This window comes from Martes martes (genome assembly GCF_963455335.1).
Source record: "Martes martes genome assembly, chromosome: 9".
NCBI lineage: Eukaryota > Metazoa > Chordata > Mammalia > Carnivora > Mustelidae > Martes > Martes martes.
In genome coordinates this window covers 68,070,573-68,093,781 of record NC_137896.1, presented here as the reverse complement: position 1 = coordinate 68,093,781, position 23,209 = coordinate 68,070,573, and the positions used below count along the sequence as shown (strand labels likewise).

The following is a 23,209-nucleotide window of genomic DNA, read 5'->3' as shown; positions in this document are numbered from 1 at the left end:
TAGGGCGTATTCTCTAAAATAGAAACCCTGAGGCCATTTTTTGAGACCTTGCAGATCTGCAGACACAAATTAAGCTTTCGTCTTTAAAATCGTCCAAAAACTAGGTGGTTACAAGATCCAAAAGGGAACCACAGCAGACCATCTAAAACTGTTAATATAACCCCAGAAATACTTTTAGAGCCCCAGGAATATTTGGAGTTTGTTTCAAGGTGGCCTTCAGAGTGAGAGTATCATCTGTGATTAAGTTCTAAAGCCTGAACTTTATTTTGAATAAAAAGGTGACGTTCTCTGTTTTTGAATCACAATTACTGATATTTGAATAGAGAACATAGACAATGCTTTAAAATAAGGTGCAGCTATTGTAATACAGGAGAGGGGGAAAATCGTTTCTGTGCTTGTGACAGCGTCCTCAAGGCAAAGGAAGCCATCCTCATTTAATTCTGACACCATGATGTTTTGGGGGAAAAAAGTTATCTTAAGTCACTCTCCAGATGTTTTAAGGGGCATTTGAAAGCGTGGAGTGGGCATGACAGCAGGAGGCCTCCCACTCACATTTGTAAGTTCTCCAAAGTAAGGAAGCTACTTGTTTTAATCAAAACAAAGCAACACATTCTATTGTGTACAACTGGTAAGAAAAAGCTGAAGAGAAGCAGCTGAAAAGGAAACAGTGAGCCCATTCTTTAGAAAGTCAAGACAAGCAGGACCCAGACTATTTGAAAAAACAAAAAAACATTAAAAAAGAAACAAGAACAAAAACCTGAAAAATGTCCCAGTACGAGCATGTTCAATGATGCTTACACAGACCAAAGATGTTTGAGGGTTTCTGGAGAGTGAGTACATGTGAGGCAGGCCAGGCCACCGAACTGACCTGCTCCACCAAGAACAGGAAGGCCCCCTTCCCCAGCGGACCACAGTTCAATTAAAAGAACTGCTGCATTTCATGGAAATCCTGTCCAGAGCACAGCAAGGGAAACCCTTTCCCTCTATTCTGGTCAGAGAGATGGAGCTACTACTACTATTACTACTAATAATAATAATGGCAACACATTAAGCATTTACGGTGTTCCAGGACTTATTTCTAAGCGCTTAACATATGTTTAGCATCTTAATCACCCAACAGCCTTCTGAGGTCAGTACTATTATTATCATCCCTATTTTCAGATTAGGAAATTAAGACACAAAGAGGTTAAGTAACAGCCTGAAATAATTCAGTGAATAAGTAGTGAGCGGCTGCGTTGAAGACTTGCAAATTTAACCACAAAGCTGCACTTAGAGCAATGGCATTGTAAGCCCCACTGGGGAGGAAAAAAAAGGTATAAAATCCTAATATGCATCGAAACTAGGATCAGGACAGCATGTAAGGATGATGGGGCATGGGCATCCAGACAACTGCTGGCAGCTTTGCTTTGCTCAAAACAGAGTAGGAGCTACTCTATCTTAATTCACTATACATGTAGCTCCATCACTTACAAGGCAGGGAAAGCAGTAAGGGAACCAGACTTGACTCTGTTCTGTGCAGCAGACCATCTGCTCTGCATATGGAAGGGATGAGAGCTATATCATCCTATGCTGTACCCTAGGGCAAAGGGCCCCACAGCGGCCTGCCCACGTTCACTGGGAGGGCTTGTTATGAAAGTACATATCCCTGAACACCACTACCACATTCTGATGCTGTAGCTTTGCAAGGCACCCGCTTAGGGGGTCTGAGTCTGCATTTCCAGCAAGCAGCTCCAGTTGATTCTGGGTCAGTGGATGAAGGGGAATGATTTAACAAACACCGGCCAAGACTCTAAGAAATCCACTTTCAAAGAAGTTCAGAGAAAAGTCCAATACAATTTCTTCATCTACAAGAGACTGTTATAAAGGAATTCAAACCCCCAAATGATAAGGGACTGCCAAAGAATCATAGTCTAAGTGTAAAATTAAAAAAAGAATACTTTCTTTGTGCTGCTAAGGAGGCAAGAAGGTTGTGCGTAACTACACAAGACAGGGGAGAGAACCCAAGTAACTCTACCCTCAAAACCTAGAAAACTACTGAAAAATGGCACCCAAGAATCCATTACAGAATACAGTTAAGAGCTCACAGGTGAAGTTGTAAATTCAAAATTCCAGAAGAAAGCACAGAAGAGCAGGAGAAGCCAGAGAAGCCTGTTCCTCACATGGAAGGGCAAGGCTGGGCTCCTGCCAGGTAGCAAGCATCATGAGAGACCCCGGGGTTTTACAAAACAAGGTTGCTCTGAACTCAAATTCATAAGGAGGCTTTATAAATTATTTTGTAATCTTCACTTTCTGAATGCCAGTGTTCAAATATCATGCTTCAACCCTGAGTCCTCCTTAGACTTATTTATGTGCTGGTTTATCTCAGGTAAGCTGACCTGCCCCCCCACACACATTACACACACACACACACACACACACACACACACACACACCACAAGACGCACTTCCATGCTTATTTTATTTAACAAAGGCTAGAGAACGGTGGTAGACAACAGCCACGGGGAATAGGAACAGCTGGGGAAGGTGTCTAAACTGTTTCTTAAGTCATAGCCACCAGCCCATTCCTCCATGGCCATGCCACTATCAGCAATTCTGTAAAGGGAAGCTAGGGTCTTGCCAGATGGTGGAGTTTAATTTTATGTTGTACCATAGCCCTTTCTTGCTTGAATATTGCGTCCTGGTTCTTGAAGAACTTACACAAGTACTTCTAAGACTGTGACTTTCAAACTTGCTTGGTTGACTGTGATTTATAGTAAGAAATTCATCTTACATATACCTATTTGTTCATCCAATTCACTTAACATATATTTACTGTAATCCTCCCAAGCACCAGGCACTTGGATGCAGGGGATTCTGTAAGAAACGGAACAGTTTGAAATCCTTAATCTCCTGAAGCTTACATTCTGCAGGGAAAGGCAAGTGACGGATGAGTATGGTAGGTCAGATGCTGATAAAGCCACAGAGGAAACACAAGTTCATGAGGGGGGGATGGGAATGTGGAATGCTGAGGGAAGTGAGGTTTTTTTGTTTTGTTTTTTTTTTAAGATTTTATTTATTTACTTGACAGACAGAGATCACAAGTAGGCAGAGAGGAAGGCAGAGAGAGAGGAGGAAGCAGGCTCCCTGCCGAGCAGTGAGCCCGATGCGGGGCTCGATCCCAGGATCCTGGATCATGACCTGAGCTGAAGGCAGAGGCTTAACCCACTGAGCCACCCAGGTGCCCCAATCCTATTTAATTCTTAAATTCTGCCACACCCAGAACATGACATCAAGCACCGCCCTGCAGGAGGAGGAAGCAGGGCCATGTGGATATCTCAGGGAAGAAAAGTGAAAACAACCAGTGAAATTGATATGCTGAAGTAGCCCAAGACAAAGTGTTCTGGTCCCACTTCTGCCTATGGTGGGCTTTAGACAAATCACTTTCCTTTCTGAGTCTCTTCCCTTTTTTGTAAAATGAAGTGTGCCACTTGATCCTCTCCAAGCTCATTCCTGGCTCCAACATTTCCCAACATCTGTCCTGAGGAGCAGGACATGTCTTACTCTAGGCAGAGGTGTGTGTGTGTGTGTGTGTGTGTGTGTGTATACACATACATGACATAGAAAAATGGTGGAACAAAATTCCATAAATAGTACTACCCTAATTACAGGTAATACACTCCAATATTTTCCATTTTGTCCTATTCTGTTCTATTTCATTTTGCTAAATGGTGACTGCACCCAACTAAACTGATTTAACTATCCACTAATTGGTCTTAAAGAACCATTTACAGGCTTTGAAATCTTCTTGGTTATGGAGCCAAATATGGCATCAGCAAAAACACATACTCATCCAAGGAAAAGAAGAGCTAACTCAGGCCTAGGGCCTTCCTCTGCCCCCCAACTTTAAAGCTGCCCAGAAAGCCCAAATGCCCACAGGCATGGAGAAGCAGAGACAACCCTTGAGTGTCAGTCAGATGGCTCTGGTCACTAACTCTGCTTCTACCCCTACGTTCTTTAACCTTGAGCAAACTACACAACAACACTGAGACTTAGATTTCTGATCGGTATAATGGAAATGACGAGGTTTATGTCACAAAATACATGTAGAATGATCAAGTATCTGGCACTTAATTAACACTAAATAAACAAACAAACTGGTGATGATGCCACTGGTGGAAGTGAAGCCAAATGAGAGCAGAAAGGCGGGGGGGGGGGGGAAGCTCCATCTCACCAGCTCCTTAGAATGCCAGTAATTATCTTAGTAATAAGTGTCACAGAAGGAAGAATGTGTGATTCCAAAATGTGCTTCTTTCACTGCTAAATCCTCTCTCCTCTCACTTCAGCAAACTATATGGAAATGGGTTTGAAGAAATACAAAGTCATGCCTTCAACGGGACAACGCTGATTTCCCTGTAAGTATGTGCTTATTTCCCCAGCTCATGAATAAAAATGAAATATTACTCTAGCTACCAGATCACATTCAATCTTCAGCAACTAACTCAGGACAAAAATAAACTTTCAAGTGGCTAGTCCTCAGTGTTTCACTCATGTTACTAGGCAACTGGCTGGCTAGAAACCCCAGAGCACCCTGATTTCAAAGATAGATGCAGCCTGGAGACATTAAAGTTGACAGTTTGTTAAAATATTCAACACCCTACTTTAGTCTCATCTCTCAGCCTCACTCTCTAGCCCCCTCACTCAGGTTGATGGTCTGTTAGAAGCAGCACGATTTCAGTGAAGAAATTCTTCCCCCAGCCACACTGCAGAGAAATCAGGTAACCCCAGTTACCAGCTTAATCAGCCACAACAAGCCCACTCGCAGTCCCATCCCCCTATTGCTAGGGGGGTTATAGAGTGCATTTTTCACAGGGTGAGGGGGGGCCTTGTGCTTTCACCATGTCCTACCCCAGTCCCCAGTGTTCATAGCCTTTAACTCAAGGAGAGCATCCCTACCAACTGCTTCCTTCATTGTTCCACAACTCTCTTTCTTTCTATGACTCCTTTTCTAAAAGAATGGCTCGTTCATTAAACCTGCTGGGCTGGGGCCATTGGAACCATAACAGGTGTAGAGTGAGATGACAATCACCCTACAGTTGAGTATAATAAAAGCTAAGAGTGCCTGAAAAGCTCAACTGAAGCCAAAATTAAGGAAAACAAATGAAAAGGCATTTATAATAAATTGTGTAAACGACAGCCTATACCAAGGCTTCTCAGACTTTAACACACAGAATAACATGGAGACTATTAAAACACAGATTCCCAGGCCCAAGCCCCAGAGACTTTGCTTCAGTGAGTCTACGGTAGGGCGTGAAAATTTGTAATTATAACAAGCTCCCAGGAGATGCTGATGCTGCCAGTCTCAAGGTGAGTAGCATAAGCCTGTACAATATACTATTTAACTATACATATTAACCAAAGACTCTATTACATCAATACAATGCTACAGAGCTCTGTGGCAAAGAGAACAGATCTGGGAGTCACTGATTGGACTTCAAACTCCAATGCCAACATTTGTCAGCTTACCTTGAGCAAGTTATTTAACCTATCCCAGCCACAGTGTTCTCGGCCATAAGACAGAGCCACTAATGGGCTTGTTTTCAGGATAATCCCCCCAAAATGAAAAGGTCAGTTTTGAATCCTCGGTACTTAACACTGAGCCTCACACAGGGTATGTGCTTATTTATTACTTATTACCTTGCACATTTCATCAACTACAAATTAACGAATGAATGATAAATAAGATTATATTTTTATGATCTTAGCCTGAGTCTGGCACTTACCACATGCATGAGAAATGGTACCTTCCTCTCATGGAGTAGATTTTCCTTCATTTTCTTGTTAAATTTAACGAAGAGTTCACTCTAGCCAATTGAATCTGTTTCTGCCAAAATCAAATCATATCCTCTCCTGGCACGGCACTTGCAGATGCCTCATAAGCTCAACAAGGGTTTGCCAAGCATCAGCTGTGTTTGAAGGAACATGCTAGATCAGGGGTGGAAATGAAGATGAATAAGCCCTGGTGTTTGCCCCACGGGAGCTTACAGCCTAGAAAGAAGCATTGCCAAATGGTATATAAACTGTACTCTAAGTAGTAACTAAAACAGAAGGCAAATCATGACGCCTCCCCTGAGAGAAGTAAAGCCCCCTGGGATTTCAAAGGCAGAAGAGAACATAATTAGAGAAAGCCTCACGAGAGATGTAAACTTTGAGCTGGGCCTAAGTCGGATAGGCAAAGAGAGAAGGAAAATGCATTCCAAGCAGAGGACAATAAAGAGAATGGCCCAGAGGAAGAAGCATGTGTTCACAGAACAGCACACAGTACCTTTCAGAAAGTTCTAGGTGTGATTTAGGGACAAAGCAGGAAGGGCCTCAGGTGCCACAGTAAAGAATTTGGACTCTCTTCTGTAGAAAAGGAGAAGCTGTTGAAAGTTCTGGGATGCCAAGTGTGAGGGGCACTTAAAGAAGGTTCATCTGTTAGCAGAAAGGACAGAAGTTGGGGATGAGGAGTGCAGGGCTAGAGACAGATACCGGCTCTCTGAATAGAGGGGGTGACTGAAGGCCTTTATGGCTGAAGTCACCTGGATGAGGAGGGAACTAAGAGAACTGAACATAAAATTGGGGGACAACAAGAGAGGAGGAGAGTCAGAGCAAAAGCAAACAGAGTGGGAGGGACACCAGCAGAGGACATCTTTGGGAGGTCAGGGACAACAGGACTTTGGGGCAGAGGGCCTTGGTCAGCAGTGTCCCAGCTGCTTCAGTGATGCCAAAGTGGGTGTGAACTTCAAAAAGTCTAACTAGTCATGATTCTATATCTTCCACACCTCACTGTTACAGGAAAGAGGGCACCAAGAACACAAATCAGTTTGCCAAGAATACAAATCAATTTCATTCATTTATTCATTCAATAAACATTTATTAAGAATCGCCGATATATTAGGCACCACGTTAGGAGCTGGGTCTGAGATGACAAAGCGGAAAGAGTCCCTGCCCTCGTGAATTTTCTCTTCTAGGAGAAGACAGAGACAAAAAGACAAGTAAATAAATGAAGTCGTTGCATATAAGGATACATCCTAAGAAGGAAATAACCCATTACTGAGATCTGCGAGCATACAGGGGTTGCCTGACTTTAGGTTAGGTGCCCAGGGATAGCCTCGCCATGGACATGAAATTTGGGCTGAGCCTAGAGGATTACAAAGAGTCCACCATGGCAATAGTGAGGGGAAGTATGTCACAGGAAGAGGAAGCAGAATGTGCAAAGAAAAGAAGTTGTAAGCTCCAGGAACTGACAGGAGGCCAGGGCGGCTGGAGGGTCATCAGCAAGGGAAACAGGTATGAGACAAATCTGGAGATGGAATAGAGAAGAAGCAAATCATGCAGAACTCAGGGGCAATGGAAAAGTCTGAATTCTTTTCTACAGGCAAGGAGGCCCATTGAAGGATCGAGGCAGGGAAGGGGAGGTAGGTTTTAAAACCCCCAAGCAAAAGTTTCACACTATACATTCAACCCAGTTTCTGATACCTTCCTCATAAATGGACCTGTCCAAAGTTGTTCAGAATGATGACACCAACGCCCTGCAAAGTTCTTGAACTTCCTGTTTACTAAGGCAAGACAGGGTGGAGAGAAGCAGCACCAGAAGTTTGCCCTCAGACACCTCCAGGGTTCTAAAAGTCAGTCCCTACCATTCCCAGAGCGCCCCACTTATGAACATTTTGGGTGGAGTTTGGGGGTTCTCCCACTGTGCTTCAAGAGGTTATCCTGCCTGTGCTTCTCATACCTGGGGGCTTGTGTCACTTGGGAGCATGAAAGTGACCCCCAGGAAAATGTGGTAGATGGATTTATTTTTAACTGAGTTACATAATGCAGAGTTATCAGTACACAGAAAATTCTGAGTTTTAATAAAACATGTGAAATGCTCTGTCATGAAACTTGAACAATTAATTTGACCTGGCTGACATGAGGATTATTTGCTCCCAGAGCCCCGTATTAATGATTTATGACCATAACAGAACATAATTAAAACAAACCAAATAGGCAAGAAGAGCCATGGAGGTTCAGAAAGGAAATTTTCTTTTGATTTAGATTTTAAACAGCAATTGACTCTGACAAGCTCATCTCTTTGAAAGTGGAAATACACCCAGGGGATGGAACTGTATGAGACTGACGGGTGCCTTCTGATGGAAGGGCTGAGGGTTTCCAAGGAAAACGCTTAGTAGAAGCATGTGGAAAACAGCCACCCAGGGAGCAAGATGCAGGGGTTTTTGCCATTTTGAAATGGCAGGCATGATGTGGAGACATGCGGAAAGACAATGAAGAAGCTGTAGAGCTAAGAGGTGAGCCAGGATGCCTAAGCATCTGCAGGGGAGGGGACAGCAGGTGTCGGTCTATCTGTTTTGCTATGTAACACTGTAACGGTGATGCCAAAGAATCATGTCCCTGTGCTTGAAATCACCACACCAACAATGGAGGCATGTTTCAGAATGCTCTTTGAGGCACCACTCTTCTCTTGTAGAAAGAAAGAGCTTAAAAGAAGGCTGGTAAGCCTGAGCCCAGGGACTCCTCTCCCAGCTTGCTGATCCATCCAGAGAGGGGCCTGGGCTTGGAGACACCAGCGTCCAGGCCCAGACAGGAGGCTGCTGGGCAGAGCCAGGCTGAGCTAGCTGTTCCTGAGCAGTTCACCCTGAGCTGCTTGGAGCTTGAGGGAAGGGAAGCTGCAGGGAGCTCCTGCGGAGCAGCGTTTGGTTGTGCCATAGCCTGAATGGCAGTGGCCCTCTACCCTTTTGCTTCCACAGCATGCATACACAATGGCAATCATATACCCAGCACAAGACCCCATGTGGGGTGCGCAAGGTGTGGGGCAATTTTCTACACAGGCTGTCCCTCCTCCCCTTTCCTACCCACAGAGAATGCATATCTGAGAGAAAAAGAGTACAGTTCACAGGATGAAATGGGTATTGGTGAATGGACCCTACTTCTTCTTTATCTGACTCTTAGCCAACTCTGAGACATCCAAGGTCAGGGTGGCTGAGCATAGGACACACAGCGGGCCACATCTCCACCCTTCAGCCTTGAACCCTGGAGCAGTGTTCTCATCCTTGCACACCTTTGTGGCTGCCAACTTTCCTAACTCCAAGCCAGAAAGGGGTGAGCGCTTTAAGCTGCAGGACAACACATTCAACGGAGCAAAGGGGACAGTGCAGGGGAAAGGTGGGGCAGGACACACACTCCAGCAACAGGACAATTTGCCCTGCACCGGCATGTCTTTTTCCGCTTTCCCTATGGTCCCCCTTTCCCCTTCAGCACTGAGCACCACTCAGGCAGGCTGCTCCAACCGTGTGTCCGTGCAGCTGTGACCAGTGACATGTGCAAGTGCACGCTCCACTAAGGACACTTTCTTCCTCACAGGGAGCTCAAGGAAAATGCACACCTAGAGAAGATGCACAATGGAGCCTTCTGGGGGGCCACAGGACCTAGCATCTTGTGAGTACAGCAGTGCTGCCTTCCCTCCCCACCAAGGGCTGCTGAGGGTGTCCAGCCACCCCGTCCCCAGGCTGGTTTGTGGAGATTCAGCCTCTGTCTGTGAAAGGGCTGCCATTAACCAGTAAGACAAACTGGGAGGGCTTACATGACACAAACTGTCTCCATTCTAGAGCCAGAAGTCTGAACCCGAGGTGGCAGCAGTCTCATTCCTCCTAAGGGCTGTGAAGGCGGGCTCTGTTCCAGGCCTCTCTCCTGGGTGTGCCTTCCGGTTGTGACAGCATAACTCTCGCCTTCACATGGCTCTCTCTGTGTGGATCTCCCTGTCTCTGAACTACCCTCTTTTTATAAGGACGCCAGCCATACTGGATCTGGATCCATCCTAATGACCTCATTTTATCATGATTACCTCTGTGAAAACCTCGTGTCCAAATAAGGTCACATTCTGAGGTACTGAGGGCTGAGGACTTCCACATTTGAATTTGAGAAAGACAATTCAACCTGTAACACCAAGGATGCAGGGCTGCCTCACGCGCTGGCAGATGGGTGAGTGGCTGCCCACCTGGCATCCACTCTGGACATGCAAAGGCCAAAGATCTGACTTGCCCCTGGCATTTGTCTGGACAGAGCTGAACTGCTATGTCAGGCTCCCTGAGGGCGCAAGCCGCAGAACAACTCTACTTCCAACCCCACCACAATTAACTTCTGTCTGTGTCTAGTTCCCAGCCCTCAATCTTATCAACCAACCCTCCAACTATCTCTAATTCCCAGCCCCCACTACTATCAACCCCCACTGACTGTGTCTAGTTGCCAGCCCCCAGAGCTGTCATCCCTTCCTGTCTCTTATTTCCCAGCCCCCATTCCTGTCAACCCCCAATTCAATCTAGTTTCTACCCCCACTACTGTCAACCCAGAACTGTGTCTAGTCCTAGCCCCCACCACTGTCAACCCTTGACTTCTACTCCCCATCTCCTCCCAATATCCATTCTGACTCCACTTCTCAATTTCTGCAACCATCAACCCCTGACTCTGATTACTTCCTAATGTCTACCACTAAAACTCCTCACCTTCTCAACTTCCTAACTTCTGCTGCTCTCAATCCTGACTCACTCTCTACTCTCCATTCAACCTCATGACTTTTGCATCTACTACCTCATGGCTCCTGCCCACTGTTTTCTCTGTTGTGTCTCAGCTTTTGCTCCCCTACGCCATGGGTCCTTGTCTGTATGTCTCCTATTCAGAGACATATTCACCAGACTCACAATCATCCAGGTTGGAGAGACTCTGAAGTCTGGCTCTTAGAGCAAGCCGGCTACTGACCCAGCCACTGGGCAGCCAGCCGAAGGGAGTTGCCTCTGGGTCAAAGTATATGATGAAGTTAGTGTGGTCTCAAGACATCCTTCCTGATAGTTTTTGCCTGAAGAGCTGCTTGGTCCACTTGCTTAGAAATGATTGTGAGCAATAAAGATACCTGTACTGTCTTGTCCAGAACAGTTAGACCACACCCAGTCTTATTTCACAAGCAGCTGTTCTCATTACACCCTTAGGGAGTAAGAGGTGTCTGGAAGTGTTCCTTCCACCTACAACCCAAAAATACATCCCCCACTGGTCTTCCACTGAGACTGAAAATATATTATCAGAGATTTACTCCTTTATAATGAGACATTGCCCTTCTTAGAGTCCTAATTTAAAGTCCTAAATTTCCTAATTTAAAATCCTAAACATTAAAATCCTAAAATAGCCCCCCAGCAAAACACATACACACACAGAAAAAAAATCCACCTGCAAAGAGTTGTGTGCTCTATCCCTAACATATCCAGGATAACTCCATAAAGCAGGATGGGAACACGGGTTATCTCAATCAACAAGGGCACAAAAGCAGCAGGAGTCTGAAGCCCTTGAGGTAAATTCTGCTGTTTTGACTGTTCCACCAATGGCCTGCACTAGCCATCACTCTGTGTTGTTAAGTTCATCTGTCTATCAGTCATCTCTTGATCTCCTTCCGTGTGCTGGGCACTAAGCACTGGGACAATCTGCTGAAGGGGACTACACTGCTGGAAAAGTTTCATGGGGCATCAGCAAAAACCACTTAGGAGATGGGCAGTATTTTATTAAATTCTCCACTGACTCGTCTTCCTCCTTACATTGAACTTGTTTGGATTTTTCTTGGACATTGCCTCAAGATTAGAAAAACCAACGAGTTTGAGACCTTGTTTACAAAACTGAAGCTTTCCATACAGTTCTGTTTGCTTGGCCAAGTGCTTGCTTGCGTTGGACTGATGAATCCAGTTTGCCTTTAGAAAATGTGCTATCTACCTCCCAGTTAGATGATGGCTAAAGCCATATAGCAGCTTTTAATAGTATAACCAGCCCATGCTTAGGGCAAACCTACTCTTCAGGGCTTGATCAATCAAAGACGGAGATATCTGAACCCCTGAATATCTCCCCCTGGGAGAGACCACAAAAGCTGATGTCACTGAATGTGCCTGCTGTCTCATAAGGCAATAGTTATTTCATGTCTGCTAAGTGGAAAAAGGGAGAGGGATGGAGAGAGGGAGAAAGGGATGTGGGGGGGTGGGGAGAGAAATGCTAATGAACTCCTTATACCTATAAGGAGTTACACACAACCTTGAAAGGAATAACAGGGTGCATATGAGGGAAAAAAACACAGCATGGGTTTTTGTGTTTTGTTGTCTTTTTTTTTTTTAATTTAGATCTTAATGAGAGTGACTGAATGGAGAATTAGGGGACAGATGAGATGGAGAAAAGATTCCTCAGAACCTAGAACAATACTGTTGAGAGGAGGTTTCATCCCATGAATCAAATGTATAAAATATATAAACAAAAAGGCTTACTACATTCTATTTTTCAGGGATATTTCTTCCACCAAATTGCAAGCTTTGCCTAGCTATGGGCTGGAGTCCATCCAGACACTCATTGCCACGTCATCCTATTCTCTAAAAAAACTGCCATCGAGGGAAAAATTTGCCAACCTCCTGGATGCCACACTGACTTACCCGAGCCACTGCTGTGCTTTTAGAAACTTGCCAACAAAAGAGTAAGTAAAAAACAAAAGGTAGAGCCTGCCAAGATGTGGCAGAAGCAGATTTCAAAACAGTCAACTGGTCAACAGCTTCCTGACTCTTCACTGTCTGCTCTAGATCAGCTCCAGAGCCATGGGGTCACTTTCAGAGAGACGAGAAGAAAATGAGCCATCCCATTTCCTCCCGAAAACTAATTCCAGTTGATTCACCCTGCAGCTATAAGACCTTTGTAGCCTATTCTGGGCTAACTGAGTTATAACCTTAAATTGGGCTCTAATTACAGTTGCAAAAGGGAGTACAAAACTAGCATCTTAAAGATTAGCTCTAATCCTTATCAGAAAGCATCATTTTTAAAGAAGGAGGGAAGTAGGCTCAAGAGAGTAAATATTACCTAACATCTTAATCTTTAATAAAAAAAAAAAAAGGACACAAACTCTGTAGAAGACTTTTTTTAAAAAGCTATTTCTCTCCCAGTGAGAAGATCATCTTTCATTTCAGAACAGAATCCTAGCTCCCTAAGGAGTAGCTTAGTGTCAGAACAAAAAGGACATGAGCTCCTGGCTGGTTTGTGTCCAGTGGGGGCATCTTACTGATTCCACTGATACACTACACTCCAGAAAGTAAGGACAGCATGTGCAGGATTTCATTCTTTCCTTATTTTCCAGACTTCTTTTTGAGATACATACTATTACCTTTTTTACATCGCAAACCAGTACACGTCACCTAGGTAACAATGCATTTTTACATGTGTATCATGGGATACACACGTTATTTTTCTTATCCATTTTACTCTATTTTATTTCACGTGTATTGTGTTTTCAATACTAGTCTTGATGCATTCTATTGTTTTCATGACGCACTAATGGGATACAACTCACAGCTGGGAAAACATTTGCCCTGAAGGGTTATTATGCCGGCTAAGAAGATATTCTCAATTAATTAGATGAGGTGCTCAAAGAGTGATGCTAAGATGCTGCTGTCTTTGTTTGGAATCAACCTACTTATAATGAGTCAACCAACAAGTATTATCGTACATCTACTTTGTGCCTTGCAGAGGTGCAGGAAGCACTATCTGAAGTTTTGCGGTAACCAAGACAAAGCACTCGGAGAGCCATACACCATTAGCTGAGCTTCAAAGAATGTTAATTGAACACTTACCATTTCCAAACTGTGCAAAAATCTGAAGATACAAAGATAACTAAGAGCTCATCCCACCCTCCAAGAATCACAAACAGCTATGTGGGGGCAGCACACAAGAGACCAATGTTTAAGTACAATACAGCAAAGGTAATGGCAGAGCTAAGAACAGAATAGAATGCTCTGGGAGCCCTGAAGAAGAGTTTCTAAACAGCAACAGGACTTAGGGAAGGCTTCCTGAAGGAGTGACTTCTGCTGAGCTTTAGAGAAGGGGTAAGAGTTGGCTAGGCAAGTGTGGGTAAAACCATGCCAAGAAGACAAAGTAGCTCATGTGAAGGCACAAAGGCAAGAGACAGAGGATGGAAGTCCTTTGGAAAAACTGGAGCAAGAAGCCTTATGGGTACACAGAGGAAACAGGGAGAGGTGGGCTGTGATGGGCTCTGGGTGCCAGGCCAAGTTGTTCAGAGGATGAGGAACCACTGAAGAACTCAAAGCAAAATTATTCAGATTTGCTTTTGTAAAATAACACTCTGGCACCTCTGGAGGATGGCTTAGAGGTGAGCAAATCTGGTGAGAGACCAAACTGAAGAATAATACAGACACTGATTTATGATAAGGCTGATTCTGGACACCTCAACTTTTGAAGCAAAGAGGTCACATCCCTTCTGAAATTACTGGCATGTAAAAACAGTAGTGCAAGGGCTTTTTATTCCAGTAAATGAAAAAGACTGCCTCTGGGTAAAAAAAGGAGGACAGGCTTATGCAGGTATAGGCCAGTATCAAAGTAAGATGGGAATATAGTCACACAGAGGGTGTCTTGCTTGGAATTACAAGCTTTAACTGACTCCCCCTGTCTCCATAAAGCTTGAAACCTTGGATGCTAGTGAGGCCAGAGAGCCTGAAGCTGGGCCAGGGGAATACTGAAGCAAACTCTGAGCCACTCCTTTGCCCTGCAGCTGCTGGGCCTGGGTAACACACATAGCTGCCTAGGCAGATTGCCCCAAAGACTTCCTTGGTATCTATGATTAAAATTGCAAAAAAGAGTAGATGGAACCCAATGCTATGAGCTGAAGGCAAAGAACAACTGTATTTCCTATTAACTATAGGGTGGTTCACACATAGTATCTCTAAGTGTCAGACATGGAGCCAGCATCAAACACACACACACACACACACACACACACACACACACACACACACACACACGCATGCACGCATGCACACATACTTTGATCCAAATTTGAGGTCTTATGAGCCTGACCCAAAATAACAAGATGATTAATTTTTGAAAGTGGGTCCAGTAGGTCAAATATTTCCGCTATATTATCCACCTTTATTTACAAAGTTTATATACAGTTATTTGTATAAGGAATTTATATACAAAGTTATTTGTACAAGGAATTGTCTTGTTAATATTGGAGGCGAATATATAGAAATTTGTTTTAATTGCCTTGTATCTCCTTCCTCCTTGGGAAAGGTTGAGTTTCTCACCACCTTTTCTCTTTCCATTTCTTCATCCAGTTTTCTTTTGTGCCTCCCTTTGGTCTCATCTTAGGAATATAAGTACAGGTCTCTTTTAATATCTTGAGACTTCTCACCTTTCCATTAGGCTAAACTTCTTGGAACAATGGAGGAGTAGGGAACACCCACACATATTTCTCCACATAAGGAAAAAAGGCAGAAAATTCACATCATAATGTCAAGTCCAGTATCTTCAAACCCTTACAAAACAGATTTCCCAGTTAGGCTTCGAAGCCATGAATCCTGAATGGTTATTTGTTCATCAAGAGCAATGTGGTGAGGAGACTGGTAAGGAGCAAACCCTAATATACCACAAAGGTAGTTTTTAATAAGCAGTGAAAAACCCATGATTCAACATGACCGATTTAAGCTTTTTCATCTCGAAAGCCCACACAAAACATTTAGCATTCAGGAGCATTTTATCTAAGCTGGAAGCACTCTAATGACAATTCTGAAGCCTTTACTCTCTCCCCAGGAAATGTTTCAGTTAGGACAATGGTACAGAACATGAAATATAATAGGTAAAGAATTTGGATGAACAAAGCATAAATAGACATGATCATGTTTAGTTTAAAGACCAAAAGCTCAACTGCTTTTTTTTTTTTTTTAAACCTCTTTTCTTTCAGGCAGAATTTTTCATTTTCCATTTTTGAAAACTTTTCCAAACAATGTGAAAGCACAGCAAGGAGACCAAATAATGAAATGCTGTAAGTATTTGCATGCAAAGAAACTCAGGAAGCCATGTCTCATTCTATGTGCATCTTATTTTCAGTGCCAGTGGTTTTCTTCTGATAAAAATCTTCACTGGGGGGATTTTGCAAAGCATTTTTTAGTAGATTTAAGATGGGAATTTTTCCTTTGCAAATGGCATCCAGTTGATCAGACATCTCTTTTAACTGGTTAAAAAAAAAATCTCTTTAAAAAATGTATATACATGTTCATTCTACAGCTAAATGCTCCTCAGAAATTAAAATTTTATTTGCGGTTATCCTGAGGTCACTAAGGGCTTGTTTAAATGACAGCTTCATTTGTAGGAATTTTCACTAGTCAGTGGTCAAAAAGATTAACTGATTGCAGATACAGCTTCTAGAAGTAGCCACTTCCCTTCAGAAAGACTTAGGCCACCTTGAGCACTATGCTCTGGAGCTTAAAATTATTCAACCTCAGTGCTATCACTAACATACACTGCATGGGAGCTCCACTTCTATTCTATGGACTGATTTTTTTAACATTTTTCCTGGCTGCCTTGACATTTCACATACGTTCAAATATAAAAGAGCATGTCTCAAAAGATAATCCCAGTGTCCCTATGCCACATTTACTATGATTTATGAATCTTATTATTCTCCCATGTGTCCTTCAGGCTACAAAACCAGATGCCCTTCTAAAACACCTTGCCATTCTCCATTCTCTCTTCGTCTTTTTTTTCTTTTCTCCTGTATTTTTTCCCCATCAATCTGCAAGTTACATAGAGGCAGCAGGGTGGTATGACGGAAGGACCCTGGGTATTGGGGCTTCTCAGAGTTGGACATGAATCCTTGGCAGTGATGTTCCTATAACACTGGGTATCCCTGGACAATACTTACCTTTTTTGAGACATTTTTCCTCATCTGTAAGGGGCAGCAGGAATATCATTTGGCTTTCAGAACCACGAGAGTGAAGAGAGTTGTTAAAGAATCTGACAGCATCTGGGGTGCATTAGAAATATACTCTGTATCCTTCTTTTCTCATTTAGGCTGACCCAAGTATATTCCAGTGTTCCTTTTCCTCATCATTCCTGCTCCTCTTGATATTCTGTCAGTCACCTTCCCTGTAACTCTTTTGTAACCTATGGCTTTTTGCCTCATCAACAGGAAACACTTTTGGCTATTGCCAACAATAGCATCAAGGGGTAGTTTGTGGGGATGGGAGACTTTAGCCCACTCTCAATAATCCTCATCAGCCCTGCCACAAGCCTTCCCAAATAAGGCTACAATCTTGAGTTTGCTATGCTAACACTGGTTTAAAACAAATCCCCTAATTTCCAGCATCCCCCAAACTATGTGAAATTAGTACATAATCTAGCTAAAAAGAATGTGCTCCCTGTGAAATCCCCTTCCCCTCTTCCCACTACCTTGCTATTCCTAAATCCCTGGAGTTTAGAAATTCTACAGCTCACATACTCTCACCAAGATATCAGTGTCCTTGCTGTTACAGCTGGCCCCATCATTCTCCTACAGTCCCTATCTTTCCACCTGTCTTTGTTCATTGTGGTTGAAGCAGCCTCTCCTTCCTCTGATTCAGTGTTGTAGGCCTATGGTCCATTCATATCCTTCTGTACTAAAGACAGCTCCCTGCTGGGTTTTGTCAATAGCATGCTGCTGCCCTCAGGAGCCATCCCAAGACACAAATGTAAGTAGCAGCATGTCTAAAGACAAATCGTGAAGGAGAAAAACTGCTAGACATATGCTCAGTAGGGCAAAAAAAAGAAAGGGCAAAGGACCAGAGAAGTGAGAGAGGGAACATGTTTGACCTCTTATTGACACAAATTTATTCAGAAGTCATGGCAGAATTTTTAGAAGCTTTGAATTAGTGTTTCTGACATTGTTTTATTAGTAGCAGTAGTTTTTTTTAAGATTATATTTATTTATTTGAGAGAGAGAGAGCGAGAGAGCATGAGCACAGGGTAAAGGCAGAAGGAAAAGGAGAAGCAGACTCCCCGCAGAGCAGGGGACCACCTGCAGGGCTCGATCCCAGGATTCTGGGATCGTGACCTGAACCAAAGGCAGATGCTTAACTAACTGAACCACCCAAGTGCCCTTGAAGTAGTTTTGTTTTGTTTTTGTTTTTTTAAAGATTTTATTTATTTATTTGACAGACAGAGATCACAAGCAGGCAGAGAGGCAGGCAGAGATAGGGAGGGGGAAGCAGGCTCCCCACTGAGCAAAGAACCCCATGAGGGGCTCGATCCCAGGACCCTGAGATCATGACCTGAGCCAAAGACAGAGGCTTAACCCACTGAGCCCCCCAGACGCCCCTGAAGTAGTTTTGATAAGGAGAAAGGAACAAGGGAAATTAAGGTAGCAATAGTTGGAAAGTTTCCATCTGGCTTAATAAAGGCTATTATTTTGTAGGAATCATCCAGGAAGCTTATTTAAAACACAGATTCCTGGGCTCTGTCCCTCAAGAATTTGATTCAGGGTTTCAAGTAAAGCCAGGAACCTGTATTTTAACAAACACCCTGGTGATTCTGACGGAAATAGTCCAAGGACTCCACTTTTTGAAAAGCACTGACTGAGAGCCAGTGAAGTAGAGGAAAGGACCCTGCACTATGAATATGAAGACCTAGCACTGCCACTACAGCCTAGTGCTAGGGGACCTTAGGCTAATCACCTACCTCCTTTAATCTTGGATTCCTCACCAGTAAAATGAAGGGTTCAGTGAGATGGTCTTTAAGAAGCTTTTAATGCAAAGAAATAACCTATTTTCTTTAATTGTTCTTTATAACCACCACAACCCTTCAAAGATTAAAAAAAAACAACAACAGGTAATTCTATTAATGGGCATGAGATGAGGACAAACAAATGTACCTGTATTTAGTAATAAAACAGGGGAGGTTCCTGTGCAACCTTCTACGCAGAGCAGCAATCCTTCACAAGTTCCAAAATGGTTTCTAAGAATTTCTAGCACCATTTTGGAATCCCAGATCATAGATTTCTTTTTATTCCTTTTTAAATCTGTGTTATTTCCCTTCAGTAATTGTATTGTTCAAATATATCCTTTCATCTATGCACCAAATTAGGTTCACACTTCCTTTTTTGGAACATGAGAAGCTAAGTTTTAAGAGCAGAGAAAAATACTCTTTGAATGGGTGAGGAACCCTAAGGTAAAATACATATTAGTGATGGCTCTGACAGGAAGATTATGACCATTTCTCCAGCTCCCAAGATTATATAAGCAGACTGAGCAAAGAGAAAATTTGTTGAGCCTACATGCATCTACTGTACACACTCGTTGTCCCTGTACCCTTTCACTTCCTGTCAGAGCCAGGATCACCCTGGTTTACTCATTCCACAAACATTGACTGAATGGATACTCTGAGCCAAAACTGTGTTAGGCACCAAGAGTTCAGAAATAAATAAGACCTAGCAACCCCTGCCTTCAAAGTTATTAAAGAATAGCTTCACAGATTATTAAATCATCACACAACAGCGGTGCAGTTTGATGATTACAATAGTCCTTAAGTGCAGCCATGGCAGGGAGAAGGGGTGATAAACTCCCTGGAGGTGTAGAATTAAGAAAGCCTTCATAGAGGAGGTTACCTTTAAGGATGAGGATGAATCCATCAGAAAGATGAGGAGAGGAAGGGAAGAAGAAACAGCACATACAAAGACAGAGGAATTAAAGCATAGTTTCTGAGAGCCCCAAGTCATTTCATGTAACTGAAAGGAAAGATGCACAAGGGATCTACAAGAGATAGTTGTAAGAATCCCTAACAGTCACTGAGCACTTAATACGTATCAGGCATTATTCTAAACATTCTATAGGTGTTAATGGAGTTAATCTTTAGCACAGCCCTAATGAGGGAAGTAGGATTCGTAGATGTATTTGGCAAATGAAGAGCTTGAGGCACTGAGATGGTGACTCTCCCACCCAGATTTACACAGCTTGTAAAGACTGGAACCCAGTCAGTCTGGCTCCTGAGCCCACGCTCTCAATTGTGCAGCGCTACTGCTTCTGGAGGAGGAGGCAGAACCCAGATCATTTAGGACTTGGAGGCCATCACAAGGAGTCTGGATTTTATCCCATAGCCAATGAGAACCTAGTAAAAGTTTGAAAAGATTTGTATTTAAAAGACCATTCCAGAAGGAAGGTACAGATGGACGGGGAGGGGGCTAGAATTGGGGAAGGATATTGGGGGGAAACTAATGTAACTGTCCTGTAAGAGAGGATGAAAACCTGAACTCAATTAGTAGCAATAGGTTTGGGAGGAAGGGAGAGGCAGAAGTGGGGCTGTTCCTTCACTAGAGATGGAGTTCCTCTTCAATCCACTTTCTGAATTTGACTCATTTCCCTAAGGAGTATCTATTGTCCCTATTTCCCCAAGAGAGACATTTCTCCCTATTGTCCATGTCTATGTTTATTTTCTGCTAGGTTTCTGGTAGTCCATTCCTTCTTTCCACTTCTCAGCAGGGCTTTTTGTTTAGTTAGAGACCACTGTGCAAGCTAGTCTACCTGCGGCTGACCACCTTCAGCAGGGAGAGCCTTCCAATCCCATTTGTGTTCTACCACAGACACTCGGCTTTATATCAGTTTGGTTGGCAAGTAAATGAAATAAATACCTAAGAAAATGCCAAGAAAGGATTCTTTTAGACATAGCAAGCATTTACTGTGTCTCTAAAATTGTGTCTCTAATACTGTGTCTCTAAATCATCCTCTGTAAACAGCTTCTTTAACTCTTTGCATCTATGACATATATATGTATAAATTGCTTTTCATTCCCTTAAGGAAGTCCTATATCAATTCAGAGTTGTCAGATACAAATAAACCTAAGAATGAGGCTGTTGTGGCTTTGTTTCCTTTTGTTTCATAGGATTTAAAAAACACTAAGGAGGATTCTTCCATTTCTTTAATATACATTATCATAGAATATCTCTTGAGTTTACATTGAGACAAAATATTCTTCTTACAGTTATTCTGCCATCTTTGCTGAGAGTGAACTGAGTGGCTGGGATTATGACTATGGTTTCTGCTCACCCAAGACACTCCGATGTGCTCCTGAACCAGATGCTTTTAATCCCTGTGAAGATATTATGGGCTATGACTTCCTTAGGGTCCTGATTTGGCTGATTAATATCCTGGCCATCATGGGAAATGTGACTGTTCTCTTTGTTCTCCTGACTAGTCGCTATAAACTGACAGTGCCCCGTTTTCTCATGTGCAATCTATCTTTTGCAGATTTTTGCATGGGGTTCTATCTGCTGCTCATTGCCTCAGTTGATTCCCAAACCAGAGGCCAGTATTATAATCATGCCATAGACTGGCAGACCGGGAGTGGATGTAGTGCAGCTGGCTTTTTCACTGTATTTTCAAGTGAGCTTTCTGTCTACACCCTCACAGTTATCACACTAGAAAGATGGCACACCATCACCTATGCTCTTCAGCTGGACCAAAAGCTACGTTTAAGACATGCCATACCGATCATGCTTGGAGGATGGCTCTTTTCTACTCTAATTGCCACATTGCCCCTTGTGGGTGTCAGCAATTACATGAAGGTCAGCATTTGCCTCCCCATGGATGTGGAAACCACTCTCTCACAAGTCTACATATTAACCATTCTGATACTCAATGTGGTGGCCTTCACCATCATCTGTGCTTGCTACATTAAAATTTATTTTGCAGTTCAAAATCCAGAGCTGATGGCTACCAACAAAGATACAAAGATTGCCAAGAAAATGGCAGTCCTCATCTTCACTGATTTCACTTGCATGGCACCAATCTCTTTTTTTGCCATCTCAGCTGCCTTCAAAGTGCCCCTTATCACAGTAACCAACTCTAAAGTTTTACTGGTTCTTTTTTATCCTGTCAATTCTTGTGCCAATCCATTTCTGTATGCGATTTTCACAAAGACATTCCAAAGGGATTTCTTCCTGTTGCTGAGCAAATTTGGCTGCTGTAAACGTCGGGCTGAACTATATAGAAGGAAGGATTTTGTGGCTTATACCTCCAACTGCAAAAATGGCTTTACTGGATCAAATAAGCCTTCTCAGTCCACCCTGAAGTTGTCTCCATTGCAGTGTCAATATACGACTGTCCCAGACAAGACTGGCTAATAAAGAGTGTTAACTGTTTTATCAGTAACCACATTATCGAGTAGTGCTTAAAAATGTAAAAAATGATCTGTACTAGTAATTTTAACAAAGAGTTGGTTTCAGGAAATTATTTATTCTTAGGCACACTGGGAAAAAAAGAGTTATCTACATAACTCAAAGTGTTGTCCATGATTGCGAGTGTAAAAATTATTTGTCATTGGTACATGATGACATAAAATACAGATATTGAGAGTGTTCAGAAACATTTCTAGCAATTTTGACAGAGTAACTTAATGTCTTTGGAATCTAAAATTTTTTAAATGAGGTGGTATTTTACATATCTTTTGGTATTTTTTTCATTTCCTCTTTGTAGTGATTTTTATTGCATTTTATAAAAATATTAGTCTATAACAGATTTGAAATTTAAAATAACTGGTCCTTTTCCTCAGATAGCTTGAAAACACCCTCCAGGAATGAACTGTCCAATCTGGTAGCCACTAGCCATATGAAGCTAAGTAAAAATTTAAATTAAAATCAAAATGTAGTTCTCCCATAAAACTCCTAGAAGAAAATACAGGCTGTAATTTATTTGACATCAGCCTTAGCAACATTTTTCTTTCTAGATAGTCTCCTCAGGCAAGGAAGGCAAAAGCAAAAGTAAACTATTGGGACCGTACCAAAATAAAAAGATTTTGCACAGCTAAGGAAACTATCAACAAAACAAAAAGGCAACCAACCTGGTAAACAGGAGAAGATATATGTAAATGACATATCTGATAAGGCATTAATATCCAAATATACATAAAGAACTCATACAACTCAACACCAAAAAATCAAATAATCTGATTTAAAAATGGGCGAAGATGGGGCTTTTCCTTCTCTAGAGATGTAGTCTTTCTTCGATCCACTCTCAAAATAGACATTTTTTCAAAGAAGACTTACAAATGGCCAATGGACACGTGAAAAGATGTTCAACATCACTCATCATCAGCAAAATGCAAATGAAAACCACAATGGGATACCACCTTATGCCTGGGAGAATGGCAGGGCTCAAAATGACAAAAAATAACAAGTCTTGATAAGGATGTATAGAAAAGGGAACAATCATGCAGTGTTGGTGGGAATGGAAATTAGCACAGTCACTATGGAAAACAGTATGGAATTTCCTCAAAAAAATCAAAAAAGAAATATTATACAACCCAATAATTCCACTTCTGGCTATTTATCCAGTATGACCTGTATGTTTACTGAAGCATTACTTAC

At 42.6% G+C, this 23,209-nt stretch overlaps 1 protein-coding gene across 1 annotated transcript in view; it reads left to right on the top strand.

Annotated features, from left to right (window-relative positions):
• The window catches only part of LHCGR (luteinizing hormone/choriogonadotropin receptor), a gene marked incomplete at both ends in the record, with an annotated part of 52,888 nt that extends 30,921 nt beyond the window's left edge, over positions 1-21,967 (top strand). The window contains 5 exons of the mRNA XM_080814384.1: positions 4,323-4,391; positions 9,382-9,456; positions 12,326-12,511; positions 15,782-15,862; positions 20,827-21,967. Coding sequence (XP_080670510.1) covers positions 4,323-4,391; positions 9,382-9,456; positions 12,326-12,511; positions 15,782-15,862; positions 20,827-21,967 — 1,552 coding nt within the window. The remainder of the gene's footprint in view (positions 1-4,322; positions 4,392-9,381; positions 9,457-12,325; positions 12,512-15,781; positions 15,863-20,826) is intronic.
• Positions 21,968-23,209: the final 1,242 nt, after the last annotated feature.